At 49.8% G+C, this 23,013-nt stretch overlaps 10 protein-coding genes across 10 annotated transcripts; 6 read left to right on the forward strand and 4 right to left on the reverse strand.

Moving 5' to 3' along the window:
- Window positions 1–309: 309 nt before the first annotated feature.
- MGYG_09107 (hypothetical protein) lies at window positions 310–646 on the forward strand (the record flags this gene model as incomplete). Its single annotated transcript, XM_003171416.1, has 2 exons — window positions 310–440; window positions 526–646. The coding sequence occupies 2 exons, from the start codon at window positions 310–312 to the stop codon at window positions 644–646; spliced, it is 252 nt and encodes an 83-aa protein (XP_003171464.1).
- Window positions 647–1,591: 945 nt separating this feature from the next.
- Window positions 1,592–2,819, reverse strand: MGYG_06011 (acyl-CoA dehydrogenase family member 11; the record flags this gene model as incomplete). Its single annotated transcript, XM_003171417.1, has 3 exons — window positions 1,592–2,300; window positions 2,359–2,654; window positions 2,721–2,819. 3 exons carry the CDS (start codon window positions 2,817–2,819, stop codon window positions 1,592–1,594), a joined length of 1,104 nt encoding a protein of 367 aa, XP_003171465.1.
- Window positions 2,820–3,543: 724 nt separating this feature from the next.
- MGYG_06012 (hypothetical protein) lies at window positions 3,544–5,889 on the forward strand (the record flags this gene model as incomplete). Its single annotated transcript, XM_003171418.1, has 3 exons — window positions 3,544–3,691; window positions 3,741–4,105; window positions 4,174–5,889. 3 exons carry the CDS (start codon window positions 3,544–3,546, stop codon window positions 5,887–5,889), a joined length of 2,229 nt encoding a protein of 742 aa, XP_003171466.1.
- Window positions 5,890–6,591: 702 nt separating this feature from the next.
- On the reverse strand, window positions 6,592–7,627 carry MGYG_06013 (ATP synthase F1; the record flags this gene model as incomplete). Its single annotated transcript, XM_003171419.1, has 6 exons — window positions 6,592–6,624; window positions 6,690–6,779; window positions 6,868–6,956; window positions 7,096–7,226; window positions 7,357–7,379; window positions 7,496–7,627. 6 exons carry the CDS (start codon window positions 7,625–7,627, stop codon window positions 6,592–6,594), a joined length of 498 nt encoding a protein of 165 aa, XP_003171467.1.
- Window positions 7,628–8,119: 492 nt separating this feature from the next.
- MGYG_06014 (60S ribosomal protein L29) lies at window positions 8,120–8,663 on the forward strand (the record flags this gene model as incomplete). Its single annotated transcript, XM_003171420.1, has 4 exons — window positions 8,120–8,126; window positions 8,245–8,296; window positions 8,468–8,570; window positions 8,628–8,663. 4 exons carry the CDS (start codon window positions 8,120–8,122, stop codon window positions 8,661–8,663), a joined length of 198 nt encoding a protein of 65 aa, XP_003171468.1.
- Window positions 8,664–9,463: 800 nt separating this feature from the next.
- On the reverse strand, window positions 9,464–11,024 carry MGYG_06015 (hypothetical protein; the record flags this gene model as incomplete). The annotated part of the gene is made up of 2 exons (XM_003171421.1): window positions 9,464–10,843; window positions 10,902–11,024. 2 exons carry the CDS (start codon window positions 11,022–11,024, stop codon window positions 9,464–9,466), a joined length of 1,503 nt encoding a protein of 500 aa, XP_003171469.1.
- Window positions 11,025–11,372: 348 nt separating this feature from the next.
- On the reverse strand, window positions 11,373–12,102 carry MGYG_06016 (hypothetical protein; the record flags this gene model as incomplete). Its single annotated transcript, XM_003171422.1, has 2 exons — window positions 11,965–12,102; window positions 11,373–11,939 (listed from the first exon to the last, which is right to left on the reverse strand). Exon 2 carries the CDS (start codon window positions 11,691–11,693, stop codon window positions 11,373–11,375), a length of 321 nt encoding a protein of 106 aa, XP_003171470.1. The 5' UTR covers window positions 11,694–11,939; window positions 11,965–12,102.
- Window positions 12,103–13,598: 1,496 nt separating this feature from the next.
- Window positions 13,599–14,915, forward strand: MGYG_06017 (copper-containing nitrite reductase; the record flags this gene model as incomplete). Its single annotated transcript, XM_003171423.1, has 1 exon — window positions 13,599–14,915. The coding sequence occupies one exon, from the start codon at window positions 13,599–13,601 to the stop codon at window positions 14,913–14,915; it is 1,317 nt and encodes a 438-aa protein (XP_003171471.1).
- A 1,194-nt stretch (window positions 14,916–16,109) lies between these two features.
- Window positions 16,110–21,215, forward strand: MGYG_06018 (multidrug resistance-associated protein 13; the record flags this gene model as incomplete). The annotated part of the gene is made up of 9 exons (XM_003171424.1): window positions 16,110–16,436; window positions 16,522–17,402; window positions 17,466–17,561; window positions 17,612–17,699; window positions 17,765–17,927; window positions 17,993–18,777; window positions 18,830–19,345; window positions 19,409–19,803; window positions 19,862–21,215. The coding sequence occupies 9 exons, from the start codon at window positions 16,110–16,112 to the stop codon at window positions 21,213–21,215; spliced, it is 4,605 nt and encodes a 1,534-aa protein (XP_003171472.1).
- Window positions 21,216–21,638: 423 nt separating this feature from the next.
- Window positions 21,639–22,143, forward strand: MGYG_06019 (hypothetical protein; the record flags this gene model as incomplete). The annotated part of the gene is made up of 3 exons (XM_003171425.1): window positions 21,639–21,650; window positions 21,834–21,966; window positions 22,028–22,143. The coding sequence occupies 3 exons, from the start codon at window positions 21,639–21,641 to the stop codon at window positions 22,141–22,143; spliced, it is 261 nt and encodes an 86-aa protein (XP_003171473.1).
- Between the last annotated feature and the right edge of the window lie 870 nt (window positions 22,144–23,013).

Below are 23,013 nucleotides of genomic sequence, written 5' to 3' on the forward strand. Positions count from 1 at the left end.
CAGGAGAGATGAATGCAAGTCGAGGAAGAGGCAGACAGGCAGACAACAGGCAGACAGAGAGACAGACAGGCAGCCACAGAAGAAGAGGAGAAGGAGGAAGAGAGAGAGGGAGCAGCGAGGGAACCAACCGGACCTCCGAGCAGGGGACGTACAGGCTGACAGTCAGGCCATCACAGTCGAGGTGGCAGGAGTCGGGGGCAGGCAGGCAGGCAGGCAGCAGAGTCGACAGACAGGGATGGAGACAGTCAAGAGACAAACGCCATAGACTTGTGAAGTAATGAAGGTGAAGATGAAGATGAAGACGAAAAGATGGTGAAGACGAAGAAGACGAAGATGAGGCTGTGGTTGTTGGTGGATCGGCGGCGGGAAGAAGAACGGAAACCCAGCCGGAAAAAGGCTAGCAGAGCCACAAGGCCACAGAGCCGCAAGACGAGAAAGACGTGAAGACAAGAAGATGATGGTGATGGAGCAGTAGAGTAAAGAAAGAGAGAGAGAGAGAGAGGCTTACCAGCAGACTCAGTCAAGGCAGAGCAAGAGTAGAAGAGTAGAAGGAGAAGTAGACGAGAGCAAAGACGAAAGACGAAGACGCAGAGAAGAAGACGAGGAAGAGGCCGAGAGTAGCAGCCGCATCCGCCGAGTTATTTAAGGCGAAGACAAGACAAGCAAAAAGGGAGTCAGACCGCGACTCAGCGGGCGAGACGAGCGAGTCAGGGAGAGACGAAGACTAAGAGTAAAAGAAGGAGAAGAAGAGCAGAAGAAGCAGGAGAGTAAAAGAAGAGGAAGAGGAAGGCCCATCCCCATCTCCAGTCTGCATCCCCATCTGCATCCCTAGTTATCCCCATCCCTGACGTGAAACGGCCTTGGGGTGTGGGTGGTGGGAGTCTCTTACTCTTCAGCCCCTTCGTCTCTTCTTCTTACTCAACTCTTACTCTTACTACTGACTCTTGCTACTGGTGGAGCCCTTGGCCTGACTTGACTCTCTTACCTGCTGTTATTACTGTTATTACTATTGTTACTGTGATGAAGTGGTGTTGGTGATGGTGATGAAGATGGAGATGAATGTGATAGCTTCAGCCCCTGAGCCTCTTCTTCAGCCGTCGCTCTCTTCTTCCTGCTTCATGCCTGCTTCGACTCTTCTATGGCTTCTTCCTCGCCTGCTACTCGCCACCTGCTCAGCCACGCCCAGCTGAAGTTTCTTAGCCAGATGGCTGATGGCTGCTTGTCGTCTGCTTGTTTTTGGTGTCATTGAGTAATTACCAAGAGACATGCTCAAAGACACGCCGCAGGACGCCTGTTCAGCCCTGCCGGAGAGACCTTCTTACTTCAACTCGCTGCTCCGAAGTCCCCAAGTCTTAACAGGCGGACATAAGAGAGAAGAAGACGAAGAAGAAGCAGAAAGAAGAAGAAAAAGAAGAAAAAGAAGAGAAACTCCTCAGGAGAGACACGTGGCATGGGACAAGGGTCAAAGTCGCAGTTGGCTAGTCGAGTTAGCAGGCGGACTATATACAGGGTTGCTGGCATGTAATAATATCAGAGACAGTCATAAAGGAGAAGAGCCTCGGAGAAGAGCCTCGGGAGAAGAGAAGAAGAATTACAGCTTGCTGCTGCTGTTGCTAGTATTACTGTCGGCCAGCTGCAGGACCTTCTCCCACGCCTTCCGGGCAAAGGGGTCCCTTAGACTCGCATACTCCCTCGCCCGCGCACTGCTCGCCTGCCTCAACGCATACCTCGCCGCGATCCCTTGCATGATAATCGAGCCCCGGAAGGCATGGAACGCATCTCCCCATCCCAGCTCCCGCTCCGTGACTTCCCACCCGCTCACCTCCCCATACCACCTCACACACTCATCTCTCGTCGGCAGGCCCTCGACCTCGTCGCTGCGGAACCTCGTCTCGGCCGGGCCGCCCTCGATGTTGGCATAGGGGCCCGTAAGATTACACAGGTCAGACAGCGGATGGCCGACCGTCGCCATCTCCCAGTCCAGCACCCCGATCACCCTGCTCTCCGTGCGGTGGAAGACCATGTTGTCGATCTTGTAGTCGCCGTGCACCAGGCTGGACCGGTCCAGGGGCTGGCTGCTCTTGCTCGAGAAGAAGCCCACCAGCTCGTGGAAGTGAGGCAGCTCGTTGACGGGCTGGCCTGTCTCGACGTCCCGGGTGCGAGCCTGGGCGGCCTGGATGGTCTTGAAGGTAGCCAGCTGGCGGTCGTAGAAGTTGCCGGACCGCCCGAACTTGTCTAGCCCGATGCTCTGGGGGTTGACGGCGTGGAATCTAGCCAGTGTCTGCACCGCTGCTTTCCACCTACAAAGCTGTCAGTAGGACTCTATTTTAAGACAGAAGATCTAGGTAGGTGGCTTACAGCTCTCGTCGCTCGGCTGGGGTGACGCCCGGCATGGATGGGTCGACGAAGATTCGCCCGTCCAGAAACTCCATGATGTAGAAGGCCGTCCCGATCACGCTCTCGTCCTCGCACAGGCATATCGTCCGTGGCACTGGCACGTCTGTCTTCTCCAGCGCATGGATGATCTGGTACTCGCGCTCGACCCGGTGCGCCGTCTTGGACAGCAGCTTGCCCGGCGGTTTCTTGCGAAGCACGTACTTGGCCCCGTCTGCCGCGATGAGCTGGTACGTCGGGTTGCTCTGCCCGAATCCGAACTACAATACACCAATTAGTATATAAGTATATAAGTAAAGAGTAAAAGAATAAGAGAGTAAGAGTACCTGCTTGATGGTCAATGGAGTCTTGATGGACGGGACGTGGGCGTCGATGAACCGCTCAAACGACGCCTGGTCGATGGGCTGTCGCACTTCTCCCGCCATTATTCGCTCTTCTCGCACAAATATAAGTATATTAATCTGCTTTAATCAGGTAACGAGTGTCTCCTGCTTCTTCTTCGTCTTCATCTTCTTCCTCTTCCTCACCATCTCGGCTATTCGACTCTCGTCCTTCTTCTTTCTTCTTCCGCTTCTTCTTCTTCGCTTGAGCCGAGGCTTCTTTGTCTGCTTATGTAAGAGCTTACTCATCCGTTGTCCCGGTTATGAGTTGTCAGCGCTAAACTGAAAGAGGAAAACCGTTGTTGTCGCTTTTTTCCGTCTTGGAAGCTGAAGACGAAGAAGACGAAGACGAAGGCGAAATTGATACCTCTTGATCATTCTTGATCATTCTCCATGTTTTGATATCTTGGTCTCTGTTGACGGCGTCTAGCCACCTTGTGTTACTTTACTTGCTTTTCCTCTTCCGACAAGCTCGTCCACCGCCGGCCTCCCTCTGCCTCCTACACCTTCCGCTGCTACTTCCACCAACCCATTGATATATACAACGCCCCTTACGGTCACCACGGGTAGACGGCTTGGATAGTTCACTGGCCGCAGGAGGGAGGTGAATGGTCCTCTAAGTCGGAGCGAGGGATCTTGCAAGATCTCCTCCGCTGTCGCCGACAAAACAGCATACCTAGCTAGCCGCCTGGCCTGGCTCGTTCACGGCGCGAGGAAACATTAGCCTATCCGTCGTCTCTGCTCTGCTTCGTCTGCGAAAGGACTCGCCATGTCGAACTCGGGCTTGGGTCCGCCGGGGACAGGCACCTATGCCTCCAATGTGCTCAACGTCGGCGATGGGACATGGGACTCGCAGCGCAATACCTTCCTCTTGCCCAATCTCATGGGCATCAACTTTGAAGCCATGCAGTATAACGGTACGCACCCCATCCTATCTTATAATCTACTATAACTAAAACCTTCTAGGGATGGGAAATAGGTTCAAGAACTTGCCCGGATACCATTCTCTTATACGTGCTCACGGCGCCCTTGCAGCAATCACTTTCCTCGGCCTCGTACCCATATCCATCTTGCTCGCTCGCTTCTACTCGAGAAGCCCCTACTGGGCTCTGAGACTACATATATGGATGCAGATTCTCACCTTGTTCCTCACCACCGTCGTGTTCACGCTGGGATGGTTCGCAGTTGGCCCAAAGAGAAGCCTGACCAACCCTCACCATGGAATCGGCCTCGCTATATACGTCATGGTCATTGCGCAGACCTTCTGGGGGTGGTTCATCCATGGTCGTCTCAAGGGGAAACATAGACCGCATCTTTCTCTGAAGATAATGGTACGTCTATCAATTATCTGTTATCAGTTTATCAGTTATCTAACTACTACTTCTTCTACCCACTGCAGATCCACCACTGGCTTGGTCGCGCTCTAGCCCTACTCGGTATTGCTCAGATCCCACTAGGCTTAACTCTATATGGCTCTCCGCTTTCACTGTTTATCCTCTTCGCATTGGCTGCTTTCGCTTTGTTCGTCACCTATTTCATCCTCACTTACCTGCACGAACGCCGTGTTGGTGCAGGATACGATCCCCGAGGCCACTACCACGGCCCAGAGGTCATTGACGACGATGACCGCAGTCATGGAAATCTTGGCCGTTTGGCGGCTGCGGGTGCTGCGGGTGCTGGACTAGCTATGCTAGGCAATCGGATGCGTGGTCGGGGAAGGAGTCGAAGTCGGAGTAGAAGTAGAAGCAGAAGCAGGAGTCGGAGCAGGAGTCGCAGTCGATCACCCGACACGGCCCTAACGCCCTACATTAATGAAAAGGAGTCCCATCATGGAGGCTGGGGGAAGAAGCTGTTGGGCATAGGTGCTTTGGCAGGCGTGTTTGGCTTGGGGAAGAAAGCCTTTGACAAGCGCCGCGAGGATGATTACTCCGAGTCGGGCTACCATCCCGCACAAACCGTCACCGATAGCTACGATGACTCTATCAGCCGTGTGGAAGAAGGTCGACCACCGCCACCGCCATCACATCGTCGCCATGGCCAATATCACGGTGCTCCCAGTGAAGATCATACCGCTACCTACACAGACACCGATTATTACACACACACCGAGGATTCCAGGCATGATGGTGGTGGTGGGCATCCCGTACGCAATGCCCTCCTGGGAGCAGGCGCCTTTGCTGCTGTGAAGAGCTTCTTCGGCCGGAAATCAAAGGAAGACCGTCGAGTCGAGCAGCTAAGGCAAGAAGACCTTGAACATGAACGAATTGCCCGGGCAAACAGCAAACGCAAACACCAGGGAGACAGGCGTCATGCCAGGCCGCATTCCCCTTCCAGTGAGCTTGTGGCCTCCGAAGCTGCTGCTGGACCGTCAGGCACCGCTGGACGACCACCTCCGCCGGCTGCCTCCTCGGTAACCGACAGACCATCCAGCCCCGGACGCGCCCGCCGCAGTCACCACAGATACCCATCCACTCTCGGTGTAGGGACCGCCGTAGCAGGTGCTGCTGAAACTGCCGGATCAGGCCACAGGCGACGAAGCGGAAACCGGGAAGACGCATACGACTCTCCCCAAGTTGCCATAACAGTCAAGCCCGAAGGACGCCATGTAACATTACGGCAGCTTACAAAGGAAGAAAAGCGAGCAGAGCGTGAAGCTCGTCGTCGTGAACACCGGCGTCAGGGCCGAGAGGGCTCGTTCTCAGAAGACGACCACTGGCGCCGTGTCGAAGAACGTGAACGCCAGCAGGCGCAGGAAGAGCTACACGCGCCATCTCAGTCTCATGCACCCTCGCATTCACCAGCACCAGCGCCATCTCACTCACACGTACCTTCCCACTCCCAGGCACCAGCTCACTCTCAAGCACCGGGATCCCAACTTAACCCTCCACTCTCCCCAATGCCCCAAGGCTCGACTCTGCATCCCCCAGGATCCATAGCCGCTCCATCATCGATTCCCGTTCCTCCACCCCCATTGCCCATAAGCCATGCCGGCCTCCACTCCCCAGGTACAGTCAGCACCGAGCTAAGTGGTAGCTACGCCAGTAGAAGCGGTCGACGCCGTGCAGAACGACGCATTGCCAGATCTCAACGCCAACACAGCGTTGACTGGACATAACCTGCTAACGAACCAATTAAACTACTGATAAAAAAAAAAAAAAACTGATACCCCCCAAATTAATGTCAACGGATATAACGATACCTTTCTTCTTCTTGTATCCATGTACATGAATTTTTTCCCCCTGGATCAATAAACGATGTCGTGTGTTTATGTCAGGCTGATATTCACGATTTATTACGTCCTGCTACCTTTTTGCCCTTTTGCCTGGCTGATTTGCTTCCATGTTTTCCGCTCATGTCCGTTTTTTTGATTTTTTGAAAGATGAATATATGGTATATATTTACGTTTTTCCTTTGTTATGGCTTGTTATGGTAGGTAGCGCGCGTGGGTGGTGGCCGGCTCTTTGGTTTATTCCCTACCCGCTTTGCTTTTGCTCTTCCCATGGATATGAAATGTGTATAGCCAGCCATATTCTCTCGTCTGGGAAGTAATGAATTAAGGAAAACTCGACTGTTCTAATTTTTACGCAATAGATATGGATTATGTATTTTTACTTCTTGCAATGAAATTTTATTTGATATAGAAACAGCTCAGCATAAGCTAGTCAGTCTATTTAAAAGAAACAAGTCATAAATGTATACAGAAATTCTTCAAGGTTTAGAGAAAACAGCTACTGTTTATTATTCTACAGATTCAACAGTTGAGAAACGGGTTTTCGTCGGCCGGGATGAAATGGAATATATACATCCTACAACTCTATCATTTCAAAGAAGCCTGGAGACTCTCGAGGACCTAGAACAAACGAAACAATGTGTTAGTACATACCTATCAGTAACGGGGCTTGGATTGTAACGTACCTCTACCTGGACCTTGGCCTCGGCAATTTCCTTCTCGCTTCCAGTACCGGTGGCGAGTCTCTGGGCCTCAGCCAGCTGGGACTTGACGGCCTATTATCGGTTGATTAGCTAGTCGTTCCATTATACATATGCATTTCCCCCGTTTTCTTCCCCATATTCATTCCCGAGCAAAACTTACATCGGCGCTGAAGTCCTCGAGAGGGAAACCCTCGACGGCGTTGATGTTGAGGTTAGAGTCTGGCTGCATGACGGCGAATCCACCAGCAACTAAAACGGAAGAATACCATGTCAGTACATGCGGAATATACCCGATATAAAAAAATTGATATTGATGCCAAGCCTCGGGTCGGCTTGATAGAAAAATGTAGAATTTGATTGAGAATTTGATGGAAAGGGTATATCATACGGAAGAACTTCTTGGTCTGGCCACCCTCCTCGATGATCTCGATGAGACCGGGTCTCAATTGTTCGATGCTGGGAACGTGGCTGGAGAGGATACCCATGTCACCGGACTCAGCGGCAATGTTGACCTGAACGCTAAAATTGTGAAAATGCCACATTAATCGATGCTGTTTTTCTTGGTTTCGTAATGGTTATAGGGTAGGAATGAAGAATTGGGTGGTTGGCGAGTTGATTGTTGGATGGGTTTGAGATATTCAAAACGTACACATCAGCGGACTTGTAGATGGTCTATTCCGAGTCAATTCGTCAGTATATCACGTCTCAAAACATATATAACACTCATTACGCCAACACAGCGTCTCAATAGGTAGAAATGAGGGATTCATAGACGTTGTTTAACGCACCTCCTTGGGCAGGACGAGAGAAAGCTTTAGCTTGTCTGCAACAGCCGTGGCGTAGGTTCTCTGGGACAGAGGAGCGCGGAGAGCGGTGGCTCCGGCCCTGAAGGCTGGTCTGGCGAAGCGGAGAGAGAACATGGCTGCAATTGGCCTTGAGATGGGCTGCGAGTGGGATGTTGAAGATCGTGCTGGCGTGAGATGTTGCGATGCTTGAAGTCGCTGAACTTTCGGGACGTCTCGGGCCTAAGCCGCTTTGGGAGCGCGAGTCACGTGAATGGATATGGTGCTGCTTTAGCCGCTGTTCAACCGCTACGAAGCCATCTATAGAAACATAAGCCACTGTTACATGAAATATTTTTGTATAGGCAGCAAAGATCAATTCCAGGTGGCCTATAATTTGCAGTAAATTTACTGTATTCTCTTATTAATGCTATTAATATTAGTGTAGTTGAGATTTTGATAGAGGACGGCTGTGAACATACGACCTAATCGGGACTAGCGCCTCCAGAGCCAACGTAAGCGAGCCCATCCACACAAACAAGTCGAAGGTCGCAGCTTTCTTGAAAAAGTTCATCTCGACAACGACGACATTCATACATCAACCGTTGAAGTTGCTGCCAGACCGTCAAGATGGCCAGTACGTTTGCTCTCCCGCTGAGGCTGCGATTCTTCAAGAAATCAACCTCCTGGAACCGTGCTTTCCCGAAGCGCCTATATTGAAGTTCGACCACTAACAACCTATCTCAAACGAACAGAATCCAAGAACTCGTCGCAACACACCCTGAACCGAAAGGCCCACAGGAACGGGTACGTCGATATTTGAATCCCAACTCCAGAGTGCCATGATATCGTTTGCGCCGCGATAAAATGCAAAAGAGCCTTGCCATACGCTCGGCTCTTATCGGCGAAGATTTGGACGTACAAAATAGAGGAATCAGAGCGGAACAAAGCTGACCAGACGATTTTTGGATAATGCAGTATCAAGAAGCCAAAGACTCACCGTTACCCATCCCTCAAGGGCACAGACCCCAAGTTCCGAAGAAACCACAGACATGCTCTTCACGGAACCATGAAGGCATTGGTACGGACACCCTTCAACCATATGTCAGATGAATTTCAGGCTAATACTCTTTTACAGAAGGAGGTTAAGGAGGGCAAGCGGGACTCCGCATAAACGGGACATGCATTATATCGGCCTTTTTTTAATCAACAAAAGAAAACGGGAACTGTTTTTTGACATCCACCGTGCTATCTATTCGTCATGTGTCTTATGTCGATATAGAGCTCTTTTCAACTTCCTCCCGTTACAAGGATAATAGGGAGGAAATGTAATGAAAAAGAAACGTTCAAACTTCATCTCTCACCTTTCGCATTTTCACAATCTCTTCTAGGTCCGCAGCTTGAGGTGGGTGGTTGGTTACTGTGGGGTGCCCAGTGTACGTTCAGCTCGCGGTTCAAAATCAAGGAGGAAGGTAGGTTACTTTCTACGTCCTTATTTTGGTTATCTTAAACCAGGCATATGTGTGTACAGCAGCGGAGTCAATTATGTGTCCGATTGCTGAAGGATTTATTCTTACGTGCCAAGATTGAACCGCCATCTAATTACCAAACACCCTGTCTACCTTCCCCATGGTGCAGAGGTGCATGGAACGATGGCTACATATTGTTTCTAGTGGGATACTTCATTACTTTAACATTTAGATGTAGTTATCAGAGATCGGAGGGTATAGCTTAGTTTGATCCTGGATATCAAACAGGAAGCACATGATTCATATTTCGATTAGATCTAATCCAGATCAATGCAAATTAGATTTCCGAGCCAGACGCCATTGCTAGATTATATATTATTTGTATAGGTGCAATTTCGTTTCACCTTCATTACAATTAGTAAATCAAAAGCCTGCTTCAGGATATCAAGATTGTGTCCAATGCAACAGTGGAACAGCAACGAATGTGATTGAGCGCCAGCCCCAATCAACCGAACATATCTTCAGCACGTCTTCTCCTCCCGCCTCTCCCTTCGAGTGTATCAGAAAAGAGCTCTTTCCCTTCATTGCCAGTGTATTTCGAGGGGAAGAGTTCTCTGACGTTTGCGGCCCCTTTTATAGAGATACCACCTGTGGCAGCCCCTCGAATAGACACTCCGCTATCCTCTGAGGATAGGCCACGGATGTTCAAGTCCTGAGAACGTCCCTTTGACGAATCCGGAAACAGTTCCACGTTACGCTTATTGGAGCGTTTAGAATCATCGTTAGCACCGTCCACAAATGGAACAGTCATCCGCTGGGCAAACAGATCAGTTGTTTCGTCAGCAGCGTCAAAAGCATCGGACCGGCGATGGACCGTATTAGCCGGTGGAGAAACGGTATTCATTAGTAGTTCCTGTTTCAGGTAGCTTGATGCGGTCTTGTTAGGGAACAATTCCCTTCCTCTTGTAGTCTCATCGCTCGAGTTGTTACCAGAACGATAAAGCTCTTTGCCGGCATTAGAACGAGACCTATCCCTGCTGTCACGACCAGAAAGGGAGGGTCTATCGCGGAAGCGCCTGTTGGATGATGAGCCACCGGCAAGTCGAAGATCTGGCCCATCTCCATTTGCCCTGGAAGGCGAAGCACTGCGGTCTCGAAGTCGCCCTTCTGAAGACTCCATACGATCGTCGAAAAGGTCTCGGTTATTCCTCCTTGCACGGCTCCTGCTATGTGATCCAGCACTCGATATATCACCGCTGGAGGCTCGTCGTCCACGGTCCCCGTCGTCATCATACATGTTAACATCGAAATGATCGTCTCTAGCTTGGCCCCTGCGCCGACGATGCTCCTTATCGTCAAATCGTTTTCTCCGATAATCCCCATCCCCATCATCTTTAAACCCACGGTGTCTCCTTCCAGAAAACTCGTTCCGCATCCGTTCTCGAGGATCATGCTCTGGATGCATCAGGTAGAAACGACTCGCCTCGTGGGCGCGGTGTTTCTTTCGATCTGACTTTACGGACAGCCGGACCTGTAGAACCGAGTCTGGGTGGGATGACAATGCCTTCGCCGTCCTAAGGCGAAATAAGGGCGAGCTAGTAACTGCATCTTCAGCATTCTCCTGAGTGAATGAAGATAGAGCTTTCGATGCTATCTCTGCCGAGCTGTATATAATATTTGCGGAGGTATCATCTATCCACTCAATTCGCTGAGGCTCTTCCAAAGTGAAATTTTCAGCAGCAAACCGTTTGATATCATCCGTAGTCAACTCATCGACACCACGAATATGAACTTTCTCAAGCTGTGGTTCGTCATTGGGGTTGGCTGCCCCAGCCTCGGCCTGCCCCGCGATCGCGGACACTACCGTCAGAGTAGGAACTGGTTCCTATCAATAGGATTAGCACAGCTTTAGCCTTGCAATCTTCTGCACAAACTTCACTAACCAGCCCAATCGGATCAGGTTCAGGTAAATGTCCAAGGTCCAGGTCCATATCTATATCCATCCTGGTGTCCATTGTACCGTTCGCCGCAGCTGCTGAAGCTTCCACCGCAGGCGTGCCGTCCATAGTGCCACCAGAACGATCTCCGAGCACTGGAAATTCGAGAGAAGAAAACCGGAATCCGCAGGCTGAAGTACGTATAAGACCACGACTGTAGCACCGCGACGCAGTTATCGGCTGTATCTTTTCCTGCCGAAGGTTGCGTTCGCTCTCTCATTTATCGCTTTCAAGCTCCAAGCTTTGCTTTGCTTTGCTGAGCGAGTTTGCCGCCTCACTCGCTGCCACAAAGGGCTTAGCGCGAAGGATCTCGCATGCTTAGTAAGCTTCTCTCGGCTTCGAGGCTTGGAAAGTGAGCTCGACCTCATAATGATGAAGGTGACGATGAAGCCTTTGTTGCCTTACGATGTATCACTTTCACCCCCAAATACCGTGTGATCTAGCCCTCTGCTTCCTATCACTTGGCTTTCGCTGAACGAATCTGCCCGTCTCCTCGCGCTCATGTCCAGCGGGCTGGAGCCTCTGGTCGAACAAGTCTAGTCTCTGCTCGGGCGTCTCTTTCCCGCCAAAGAGAGCCTGATCAATGAATGGCCAGGCCTTATCCAGAGTCCAGCTGTTGCATAGCCCGTAGACAACCCAAAAAGTGCCACATTTCCAGCTATTTTCCATTTCCTCGGAGAGTCTTTCTACCTCTGATAAGTGTCCATCGCGGATAACAATATTCTCCTGAGTCCTCATCGCTCGAAGAAAAGACTGGGGTCGTGAATCATATACTCTGACCCAGTAAGATACACCCGAAGGCTAGTATTTGGGTGTATCCAAAAGGAGCTACCATAGAGGACTATTCGTGAACTCAGGGGGTGCAGCAAAGGTAAACACCCAATCTATGATGGCGACAATCTTACATTGCTCATCGACAAGGACATTACTTGGCCGAAGATCATCGCAGATTGAATTCACTGCGGCCGCCCTGTTCATTCCGGCCTAGACGAAGGCTCAGTTGCCCTACGAGGTCGAGCAGTATCTTTCTAGCCAAGTATTTACGGCGATAGTCCTCCTCTAACCAGGTGGCATCGTTATGCTAGGTTGATAAATGGGTATATTGAGTCTCCACAAGGCTCTTAAAATAATCTGAGGCAGAGGAAAACATCCTTAGCTTCGTCGTAAGGTTAGACGCGCTGTGAATAAATTCCATTAAGATATACGCTTCCATTCCCCAGTCAAGAATGGATAGGATAGGAATCGTAGTATTTCCTTGATATACTCCCTACTCCCATTGAGACATCAGGACCAATAGATGTCGCTTCGTTCCCATGCCTGCTCATCATAACATTTCCATAGCTTTTGGTAATTATAGCACAAGTGACAAAGGCCAACGCGAGGATTGAATGCTGGTATGTACCTAGTTAGCGTTAGTTGTCATGGATTGTCTAAGGAAGTGCTATTTGACTAAGATGGGGCAAGACGGGAAGCCGAAGGACGAGATGAGCCAAGACCGCAAGAAAGGACCTAATATCGACGTCAAGCAACTTCAACTCCAGATCTGCAAGTGTTACGTGCCAGTGCTTGGGATCTACTGGAGGGCCGCTGGCCTCTTGCTTGTTTATCCTTGCGGTAACCGATATTCGCCTTTTAAAAACTTTTCTAGGGGTAATAACTAACCAGTAGTTAACCGGGTAGTTAACTGGTTGACGAGTTAATGCTACGAAGCCTGCCAATTATCTTACAATGATACCCCGACGGTGCGTCCTGGACACGCGTACCTGATGATGCTTCCATGACGCCTCCCGGACCCTTTAGAGTGAGGAGCTCAAGCTATGGTCCGCTTTGAATTCCCGCCACCTGACACCATGTAAGCGAAGAATAGTGTGGTTGGACCTTGAGCCTCCGAAAGCTTCTGCCTTTAGCTATCTATATGCTGTATGCGGGACTAGGTGTTCATAGCCTTTCTCCGGCCCTTAGAGCTAGTCAAAACCCTGAACAAGGCTGTGCCATTTCGAAAGTCCAGGGTAACTACTCGGCTAGGAGGCTGTGTGGTTGGATTGGAAAAGCAATACCACGAAATATCAAGGCTGTCTTGGGGGTCGGTGCGGTGCCAACGCCCGGCAATATTTATCCGTGCGAGCTTGACATATACAACCAAAACGTCAAGAGAGAGGCCAGCCAGTTGCTTGAGCTCTGCATAGAACCGTTACACTGTGCTGCTGATCCCTGGATTTCGAGCATTCTAACCCCGAGAAGCCGGCAGACCCTGCCCTTCCTATTGGACGCTGCATAGGGAACTAGGAGATGAGGAATCAACTCGCGTGTCAGGCGTGGTAACATATGCAAAGCCCTGGGCCAGATGCTCATATTGCCATGATCACGAGCGAGGTGCAAGTCCTAATAGTTGGTATTACCCCCAGCCGTTGAGACCGAATTCACAGCAACAATGCAATAAACCCGCGGAGTAACGACGCTGTTCGCATACTCGTGCGATAGACTGCTTAAAGCAATGGATTGACCTACACTGAGGGTTACCACTATCCCACACTCATGGTATAAAGCCTTAGGTCTCTGCCTTTCTCTGGCTGCAGTCCGTCATCTTCTCGGTATAACCAGCAGTATCGCGAGAAGACACCTGGATGATCTAGCTCTTAAGAAATGGCACCTATGAAGCCGTTATGCCTACCCTTTCGGGTGCCCTTAGCAAGGCTATCTATGAGAACATGGCGCCCCACCCTACCCGCCGCCAGTTGCTCCTTAATCATTCCAACAAAGCCAGTTTCACTGCCGCTGCAGAGGGTATCAACCTACACCTCGAAGAGCTCAGAAATCTACGAAGCAAACCACGCTCCGCTTGCAATTCTGGTAGGGATTGTCACAACCGCAGCAGTCAGTGTTTTTGTTGCAAGGAATAGAAAAGACAAGACACAGGAGTTATTCACAGTGAAATCAAAAACCGGTACCGATCTCTTCGCAGAGACGTCGGCCGATTATTCCAAACTTCCCAAGGAGACTGCAGTTTTAACAGCTGCACCTCATGTTCCACCGCCGATTACAAGGGATTACCCAGTGCTTCTCCAGGTGCCCTTAGCAACAAGCATGAAAACGACTCAGCTATCCAACGTGTACAAGTATGAACAATGGACCTTCAACGATACTGTGCCTGGCCCATTCATACGCGCAAGGGTGGGCGATATAGTGGAACTCACACTGACCAACCGGGATGTGACGGGAAACCCGCATAACATTGACTGTCATGCATTCACGGGGCCGGGAGGAGGTGCAGCGCTTACAACAGCTGAAGAGAATGAGAGCAAGACCGGGCGGTTTAAACTGTTGCATCCCGGCCTCTATGTGTATCACTGTGCCGCGGCGCCAGTGCCAGTGCACATTGCCAACGGTATGTATGGGCTCATATATGTACAACCGGAAGATGGAGACCTGCCCCCAGTCGACCGCGAGTACTATGTGATGCAGAGCGAATTCTATCATGAGCCCCCAGAAGTATTGGAGAACGGCAAACGTTCGTCGACCGTGGAATTCTCGTACCCTAATGCACTGGATGAGAATCCAAATCTTGTTGTCTTTAATGGCAGCGAGTCTGCGTTGACTCGAGACCAGCCCTTGAAAGCGAAGACTGGAGAATCAGTACGCATATTCTTCGGGAATGCGGGTCCCAACCTAACTAGCTCCTTTCATATCATCGGCACTACATTCTGCAAGCTCTACCGTGACGGCGACGTGGTGAGTCCGCCTGCTAACTGGGTGTCGACTGCGAGTGTTCCTCCTGGAGGCTCTACCATAGTGGATTTGAAAATGGCTGTCCCCGGAACATACACCATCGTAGATCATGCAATCTTCCGCTTAGACAAAGGTGCCGTTGGCTATCTGAACGTCTCGGGGAAGCAACGGCCAGACATCTACCAGAGCACTCTGCCGCCTGCGCCATGCGTTGGATGCAAGCTACATCCTTGATTCTCTTTATATCAGGTCTCTCCCTGTTTTTCTCTCTGCGTTTCTTCTTGAATATAGTCCTATACAGTCATTTTACCATGAGGGCCTGCACTGCACTCTGCCTGTCCACTAGATACGTGTATGTGTCTTCCTTAATATATACTATCGTCTTGCTCCCTATGCGCCAGTAACTGCCGCTATCTGTAGTTATCTCGTGAAAGACCCTTAAAACTAAGGTGCATATAGAGGACATGCTATTACCCTTGGCCCAGCCAGCGAATCCTACTTGGGTAACCTAAGGCTTCCTGTGCAGCCGTATTACCGCTCCGCCGAGTTCATGCCATGATCAACCTCCTTCGCCCTTCTTTCCATGCCAGTGATGATATGCCTGTGGCGCTTTTCTCTCTGTCCCTATGGGTTTTCCGCGATCAGGCACGTAACTAGTTACACATGCGTATGTATGTCCAACTAGTCAACTAGTTCATCCTCCAGGAAGAAACCGGAGCATCGCAAATTCTGACTCTTTTTCCGCGTCACCGTCAGAGCCTCAAGATGTCGCTTCCTTCCTTCAGCTGTGCCTTTCTCTGACTCACTGTGAGCGCTGGCTGAAGAGTCACTCCCCTGTGGCTCCCCTGTCTCTGTGGCAGCGTGTGTGCATGAGTTTCTTCAGCTGAACGCCCCAGTCTCGTCTGGCAGCGGGCTTGATGAATCACAGCGACGTGCGACAGCTTGTCCCGTGTTTGATCCCTGCGGAGAGCGAATCCGGATAGCTTATCTGTCGACTAGTTTGCTCGTTAGCCAGTGAGCTGCGAGTTAAAGTAGATTTTGTTTGGCCCGAAGCTTCATCCTTGACGTTGCTTGTTTGTATCACAAAGTCCAAGAACGCTGCCATCTTTGACGGATGCTACGCCTTTGACTACTCAGTTCGTCTGACGCAAAAACTAACTCGTTGCGTCTCTTGTCGATCATGCTGGCTGGCGTCGTCGTCTTCTTCATCTCTTGCTTGCTTCCTCCTCCGGCTTAACTAGTTATTTAGCTAGGCAGTGAGTTAGCTTTTGCCGTGTCGTCATCGAGAAGTAGTCGACTACATAACTGGCGAAGCTGCTGGTTAACCGGCTGAGCTTCCCTTCTGGCCATCGAAGCGACCAGCAGGCGTCTTGTTATCTCCCTCTCATGATCAAGCCAGCTTGGTCTGAGTCTTCGTATCTGCTCACGATGTCACCGACCATTGACCCCGTCGCCGTGGGCGTTGGGAGTGCTGCGGCTGTCCTGATACTTCTGGCTACCTTGCCGGCGTTCAACAGCATCGTCCAAAAGCTTACCCATGGATCATACATACGCCTGGAGACTCTGCCGGAAGATCAGGATGGAGTAGCCACGGAAGAATCGATATCATCTTATTCAACTACTATCCAGATGGTCGTTATTTACACTGCATCTCTTGTCGGCTTGGTCGCGTCGACGCTCAAAGCTATCATGTCAACAACGCAGGACTCGGTTCGATATAGCGAGGTCGAGAGCTGGTTTCAATTCGGGACATTTGTATGACCCTTTCTTCTTCCTTTGGTGATTTGTTGCTTATCTTTTATTTTACTGTTGTTTAACTACTCACACGCTAGTTATCTAGGCACTACTTCTGCCGCATGTGATGGCACTCTCATTCAAGCATGAATATGTGAACCAGTTCCGGCTAGCTAGCTATGCATCTCTTGCTTCGGTTGTTCAATTGGTCATGTCAGGCTTCCTAGACGTACGTCTCTTGACACCTGCTCACTATGATAACCTGACAAACTTCCAATTCGCCATCTGGATCATTCCATTTGTGGCTACGGCTTGTCTGCTTGTTGCTTGCCTCTGTCTACCGAGACGTCCGGATGTTTTTATCAAAGACAAGGTGGTTGATCGGCAGTATACCGTCTCAGCACTCTCTCGGTTCACCTTTGCCTGGCCAGGTCATCTGGTCAAGTACATCATTAAGAACCCCAATATCGATATCCACGAACTGCCTCGCATGGACCATTATACGCGTTCGGAGAATTTATTGGCCAAATTCTCAGGGCGTCCTGCAGCTCAGGTACTCTGGAGGCAGATATTTAGCTTGCATTATATCACCTTCATTAAACATTGGATTCTGACGGCTACCGAGGCGCTGCTCAACTTTGTTCCAAAGGTTTCTATGTACTTCATCCTCCATGCTCTTGAGCGAAGGCAGGCAGGGGAGAACATAGGAATTGACAACTGGATTTGGACCTTGATACTGGCTGTGGGTTTGATACTGTCATGCTGGACAGGGACCTGGATGCGCTGGGTTGGCGATTCTCAACTTGCACTCCGCATAGAAGCGCAGCTTTGTGCAGCAGTATTTGCTAAAGCAATGCTCAAAAAAGACTCTAAAGGTGGGGAAAAATCAACAACAGACGAGGATAAAGATGAAGAGGAGCTTGATGGAGAAGACTCAGATCAAAAGAGTACTCAACAGTGGATCATTAACCTTATGGGTATTGATGCGTAAGTTTACGATTCCCGTTGTGCAACTGGTACTTGGAGAAGGCTTGCTGATAACAGCAACAGTGAAGAGGTTGGCTTATCAGCCGCTTTCCTGAGTACAATTATACTCTCTACGTGCACATTTATCCTCTCGTTAGTGGTGCTATTCAAACTTATCAAGTAAGTATAATAATATACCTAAACTCTTTCTAGGCTGACAAAAATTTTAGATGGAAGAGTTTACTAGCTGCACTAGTTATCTTTACGATCCTCGCTCCATTAAATACCTGGCTATCGAAGGCATATTCTAAAACACAGGTACATATTGAATGACGCTACAAGGCCAGAGAAAGTGACGGTATCGATGCTAATATTACAAATAGGACCGACTCATGTCAGCTCGTGATATTAAAACGGGGGTAATTTCGGAGGCTCTCCATGGTCTTCGTCAAATCAAGTTTGCAGCCTTAGAAAGAGAATGGCAAAACAGAATCATGGGCGTGCGGTTGAATGAAATGAACGAAGTATGGAGATCATGCTTGTACGGTGAGTACTCAAAATTTGCCACGGCTTAAAGCTTGAGTCAAAGACTGATTATCTTCTCCTTATAGATGTCGGTATGATTTTTTGCTGGGGCGCTGTCCCAACGATGATGACTACAGCTGCTTTGGCCGTGTATGCCATCTTTGAAGGAAAACTTACCGCCTCTGTTGCATTTGCCTCTTTGGAAGTGTTCTTTGAGCTCGAGGACTCGCTATCAATGATACCCATAGTTATCACCGGAGTAATCGAGGGTCTGGTAAGTTTGAGACGTCTTGAGGGCTACCTTAATTCTCCAAACAAGAAGGAATACCGCAAAGATTCGCACTCGATTACCTACAAAGAGGCATCCATTGCCTGGCCTTCGGATGTTGATAGCCTCGAAGACCGATTCGTTCTGAAAAATATCAACTTAACATTCCCTAACAAGGAGCTAAGCTTAGTTTGCGGTCCTACAGGATCAGGCAAAAGCTTGCTTTTGGGCTCCATCTTTGGAGAGGCTGACCTAGTGTCTGGCAGTATTGGAGTTCCCATGCCCCCCTTTACAATCTATCATACACCGGATAATGCCATAACCCCTGAGAATTGGATAATCCCATCATCGGTCGCCTTTGTAGCACAGTCACCGTGGATTGAGAATGGAACACTAAGGGATAATATTGTTTTTGGATGCCCCTTTAGTGCTGAGCGGTATAAAAGGGTTCTTGATGCGTGTGCTTTAACTGATGACCTCCACATCCTGATTGACGGTGATATGACTGAAATCGGCCCTCGTGGTATTAACTTGAGCGGCGGCCAGCGGTGGCGAGTGTCTCTTGCCAGAGCATTATACTCAAGAGCAGGAATACTTGTTCTAGTAAGTGTCATTTGTACTCGAAATACCGTTGTACACGTTTAGCTAACCCAAGTATAAGGATGATATCTTCAGCGCAGTCGATGTCCATGTCGGCCGTCACATTTTTGAAAAAGCACTTACTGGAGAGCTCGGTCAAAGCAGGACTCGAATCCTAGCAACGCATCATGTTGCCCTATGCATGCCCAAGACGAGTTATATGGTTGTCCTTGGAGATGGTGGCACGATACAAGCTGGTCACCCCGACGAGATAGGAGACGCAAACGCCCTTACCAAAGTTCGCAGCACTGCATCGGCGGTTGTCAGATCGGAACCTCCACCAGTGAGCTTCCGTAGAAGAAGCAGCTCCTTTCGGGATAATATGGGAAGTCATGCAACCATGGCCTGGGCATCAAGAAAGGATTCCAATCGGGAAAAACCAACAACCACTTTTGTGCAGCCGGAGGAGCGTGAGATAGGCCAAGTCAAATGGGGAGTTTACAAAGAATACCTAAATAGCAGTGGAGGTGCAATCTTTTGGGTAGCTGTTGCCATATGCTTGTGCAGTGCTCAAGCACTGGGTCTAGGAAGGGTAGGTGTAACATTCAAATGATGGATTTTCAAGCTTATTGCTAACATATTCTCATCTACATAGTCCTGGTGGTTGAAGATCTGGACGGGTTCATCGAAACCGAAAGAACAAGCCCAAACCCCCCTAAATCAAACTGTGATGTCAATGAACAAGACAGGGGATGATGCGCTTTGGTTCTACTTGGGGATCTACTTTGCTTTAGCCATGAGCCGGACGTTGATCAAGTCATTCAGTCATCTACTTATATGGACGGGCACCATCCGAGCATCAAAAGACCTCTTTGAAAAGATGACTTCTCGAATCCTTCGAACACCGTTGAGATGGGTAGATACTGTGCCCGTTGGCAGAGTTATCAATAGATTCACCCTTGACTTTGCAACATTCGATTCAAAGCTCGGAGACGACCTTGCCTACTTGTTCCTCGATATCCTAGATCTGTGCTCTATTCTTGTGGCTGCGTGAGTTGGATCCCGATCTAAATGCTATATAATAACTTTTCTAACTGTATTCTTATAGTGTTCTTGTCTCCTCATACATCCTAATGCTTACGATTGTCCTGTCTGGGGTATGTGCACACTTTGCAATACGATACATGATAACAGCCCGAGAACTTCGACGCATCAAATCCCAGGCTAGATCGCCTATTGTTGAGCAATTTGGCACATCGTTACAAGGCATTGGGACAATTAGAGCCTTCAACAAGGCGGACACCTACATGGACAAGATGTATCGAAACATTGACGACCATACATCTGCTCATTACTACATCATTCTTTTCAATGAGTGGATGGCATTTAGAACCGGGATGGCCGATGCGATATTCGGCGCATGTCTAACATTTATCCTTATGTCCATGAAGGGCATTGAGCCATCACTTGTTGGATTTGCTCTCAACTTCATGCTTGACGGAGCCCAGCTGATTGGATCGGCAATTGACAAGTATACAGAGACACAATTGGACATGAACTCCACTGAGCGCATAATCGAATATTCACAAGTCGCCACTGAAGACCATACCGGAGAAGAAGTCCCTGCAGGATGGCCAAGTAAAGGCCGAATAGATGTCGAAAATGTCACAGCCTCATACTCACCAGAGTTGCCGCCGGTTCTCAATGGGCTTTCATTTAGTGTTGAGCCAAACCATCGAGTCGGAATTGTTGGGCGTACGGGTTCAGGCAAGTCGACTTTGACACTTGCATTGTTCAGACTTCTGGGACTCCGAGGTGGCACCATTCACATCGACGGCATAGATATTTCGACTATAAAAGTACACGACCTGAGGAGCCGACTATCAATCATACCTCAGGATCCAGTCCTGTTCTCCGGGACGATACGGTCAAATCTGGACCCTTTCAACGAGTACACCGATGAACAGTTACAGACAGCTCTCAGACGGGTGCATTTCCAGTTATTCAGTGGAGAGACAGACGAGGAGAGCGGTAACGACGAAGGTGAAGAAGACACGAGCTCTGGGACCGAGCGAGGCAGAGTACCGAGTCTCGACTATGCCATTAGCGAGGGCGGGCTTAGTCTTTCGCAGGGACAGCGGCAGCTGTTGTGCCTGGCTAGGGCAATCGTTGCGCGCCCGAAGGTCATGGTGCTCGACGAAGCGACGTCTGCCGTCGACATGAAGACAGACGCCCTGATCCAGCGTAGCATTCGAGAAGAGTTCCAAGACTCGACGCTGCTAGTTGTCGCCCATCGCCTGACCACGGTGGCCGACTTCGACCGGATCCTGGTCATGAAGGAGGGCGAAGCTGTCGAATACGACTCGCCAGGGGCGTTGATGAAGGCTCATGGGGTCTTTTGGCGTATGGTCCAGGGGAGTGGAGAACGAAGAGAGCTGGAGTCGCTTTTCGAGGGCAAGTAGAGGACCGTCCGTCTCCCGTCACATCATGCGATGCCCTCTCCCTCTCTCTTTCGCTCGCTTGCTTGGGGGTGGGGGAATGAAACTGAGGCCTTGCCCCCCAGCTCTGCCCTGGCCCTGGATTTGTGAGGATTATGTTACCATTTGTAATAGAATAGTGGATATGAAGAAACCCATTGATGAGTCGTGAATATTTCTCTCCTGACCAGCCACGGGCGCATAGTATAAAACCTTCTCCAGTACCTGGCCGAAAAATAAAATATATACTTATATACTTACATCAGGGAAAAAAAACAATACAATAAAAGAGTAAAATAAAAGGATACAAGCAGGAGAGCCAACAGGCCAGCCGACTTGCCTGTTCGAGGATAGACCTGGACAGGTTTCCCTTGCTCGGAGCGTTCTTCCGACATGCCTTGTCATGCCATGCCTGGCATCGTCTGCCCCTTAGCACAGCGTGCTATATGTCTGAATAAACAGGCATATATCCTGGCTGCAGAGCTTCCATCCCCTAACTAGCCCCATCTCGGGCCGCCGGGAAGGAAAATCCTCCAGCAAGGGGTCCAGCAGCGACATCGAACCTCAGGGACGCTGTCGTCAGGCCACTGACCAGGTACGTAGTTATATCAAGGCAGACAGGCATGGGGAAGGGCAGGACTGGCCAACTTCCGCTCTGCAACCAACAGTTCGCAGCCGACTGGACATAGCTTGGCCTGGCCGTTGCTCTCCTTTCCCCAGATCCCCGTATGGGCTGGTTAGTAGGTCCTGCTTGCTATACGCCTTTTGCGTGTTCTACCCGCTAACACGAAGTCTAGGTCGCGATGTCTGTCCAATTATACCAGCGAGCGAGGGACGGTTAACTGTTGGATCCCCGGGAACTCATTTAAAACGGAGTCTCCAAGGGAAATTGAACGGCGACTGGAGAAGTTAACGAGCAGGCTATTGGGCCTATGTGCGCATCTCCGCCGTTGTCCCGTTAGTTCGCCAGTTACAACGGTAGCCGGGCTCGCTAGCTGACGGGAGCGCCGAAGCAGAGACAGAGGGAGAGCCTTGCAAAAATTGATAATGCACTCATATATGCACCCTAAAACGGCAAACGCCTGGCTAGGGAAGAGGAGGAGGTGGGAGAAGAGGAAGAGGAAGAAGAAAAGAAGCCCTACTTTGCCTTCAATGGTAAGTTGGTAACAGGTATTAAATATCCCTACTATCAAACTATGCACTGCACTGCTTTATTTTGCAAGTCTCTTAAGACTGCACTAACTACGCCTCCATGATCTTCGGCCTTGTGCCCACGAAATCCATGCCCACGTTCTGTTGCGAGATCTTGACAGGAGGCGTGGACGCCGCAAGATGCGATGGATGGTGCGATCTCCTTTCTTCTCCGCGCCTCACCAAAGATATACATAAAAGGCGTCTTTTTTTGCAGTAGTAGGCTGCAAGCCACCTTTTGCTTCTGCCTCTTTGATGCACCGTTGCCGAGGATATGATAGCTCATGTCGTATCGTACCGCAGGAATAACCGTTGAGAACGAGGAAGCGGAGGAATAAAACCGATGAAATACAGAAACACGATAACACCCGCGGCCGGACGGTTACAGACAGATTATAATATAAAAAGCAAAAAAGGAGGGCCTCTTTTTTGCGCACGTCCCGTTCGATAACTAGCTATGGGCTTTCATATTGGCCATGCCCATGACAAATATTCTCGCCAGGCTGGAGGGATAGAGGGATAGAGGGACATATAGGGAGCCACTCAAAGAAAAGAAAAGAAGGGCAAGAGAGAAAAAAGAAAGAAAGACGCA

This window comes from Nannizzia gypsea, genomic scaffold, assembly GCF_000150975.2.
Source record: "Nannizzia gypsea CBS 118893 supercont1.5 genomic scaffold, whole genome shotgun sequence".
Classification (NCBI taxonomy): domain Eukaryota; kingdom Fungi; phylum Ascomycota; class Eurotiomycetes; order Onygenales; family Arthrodermataceae; genus Nannizzia; species Nannizzia gypsea.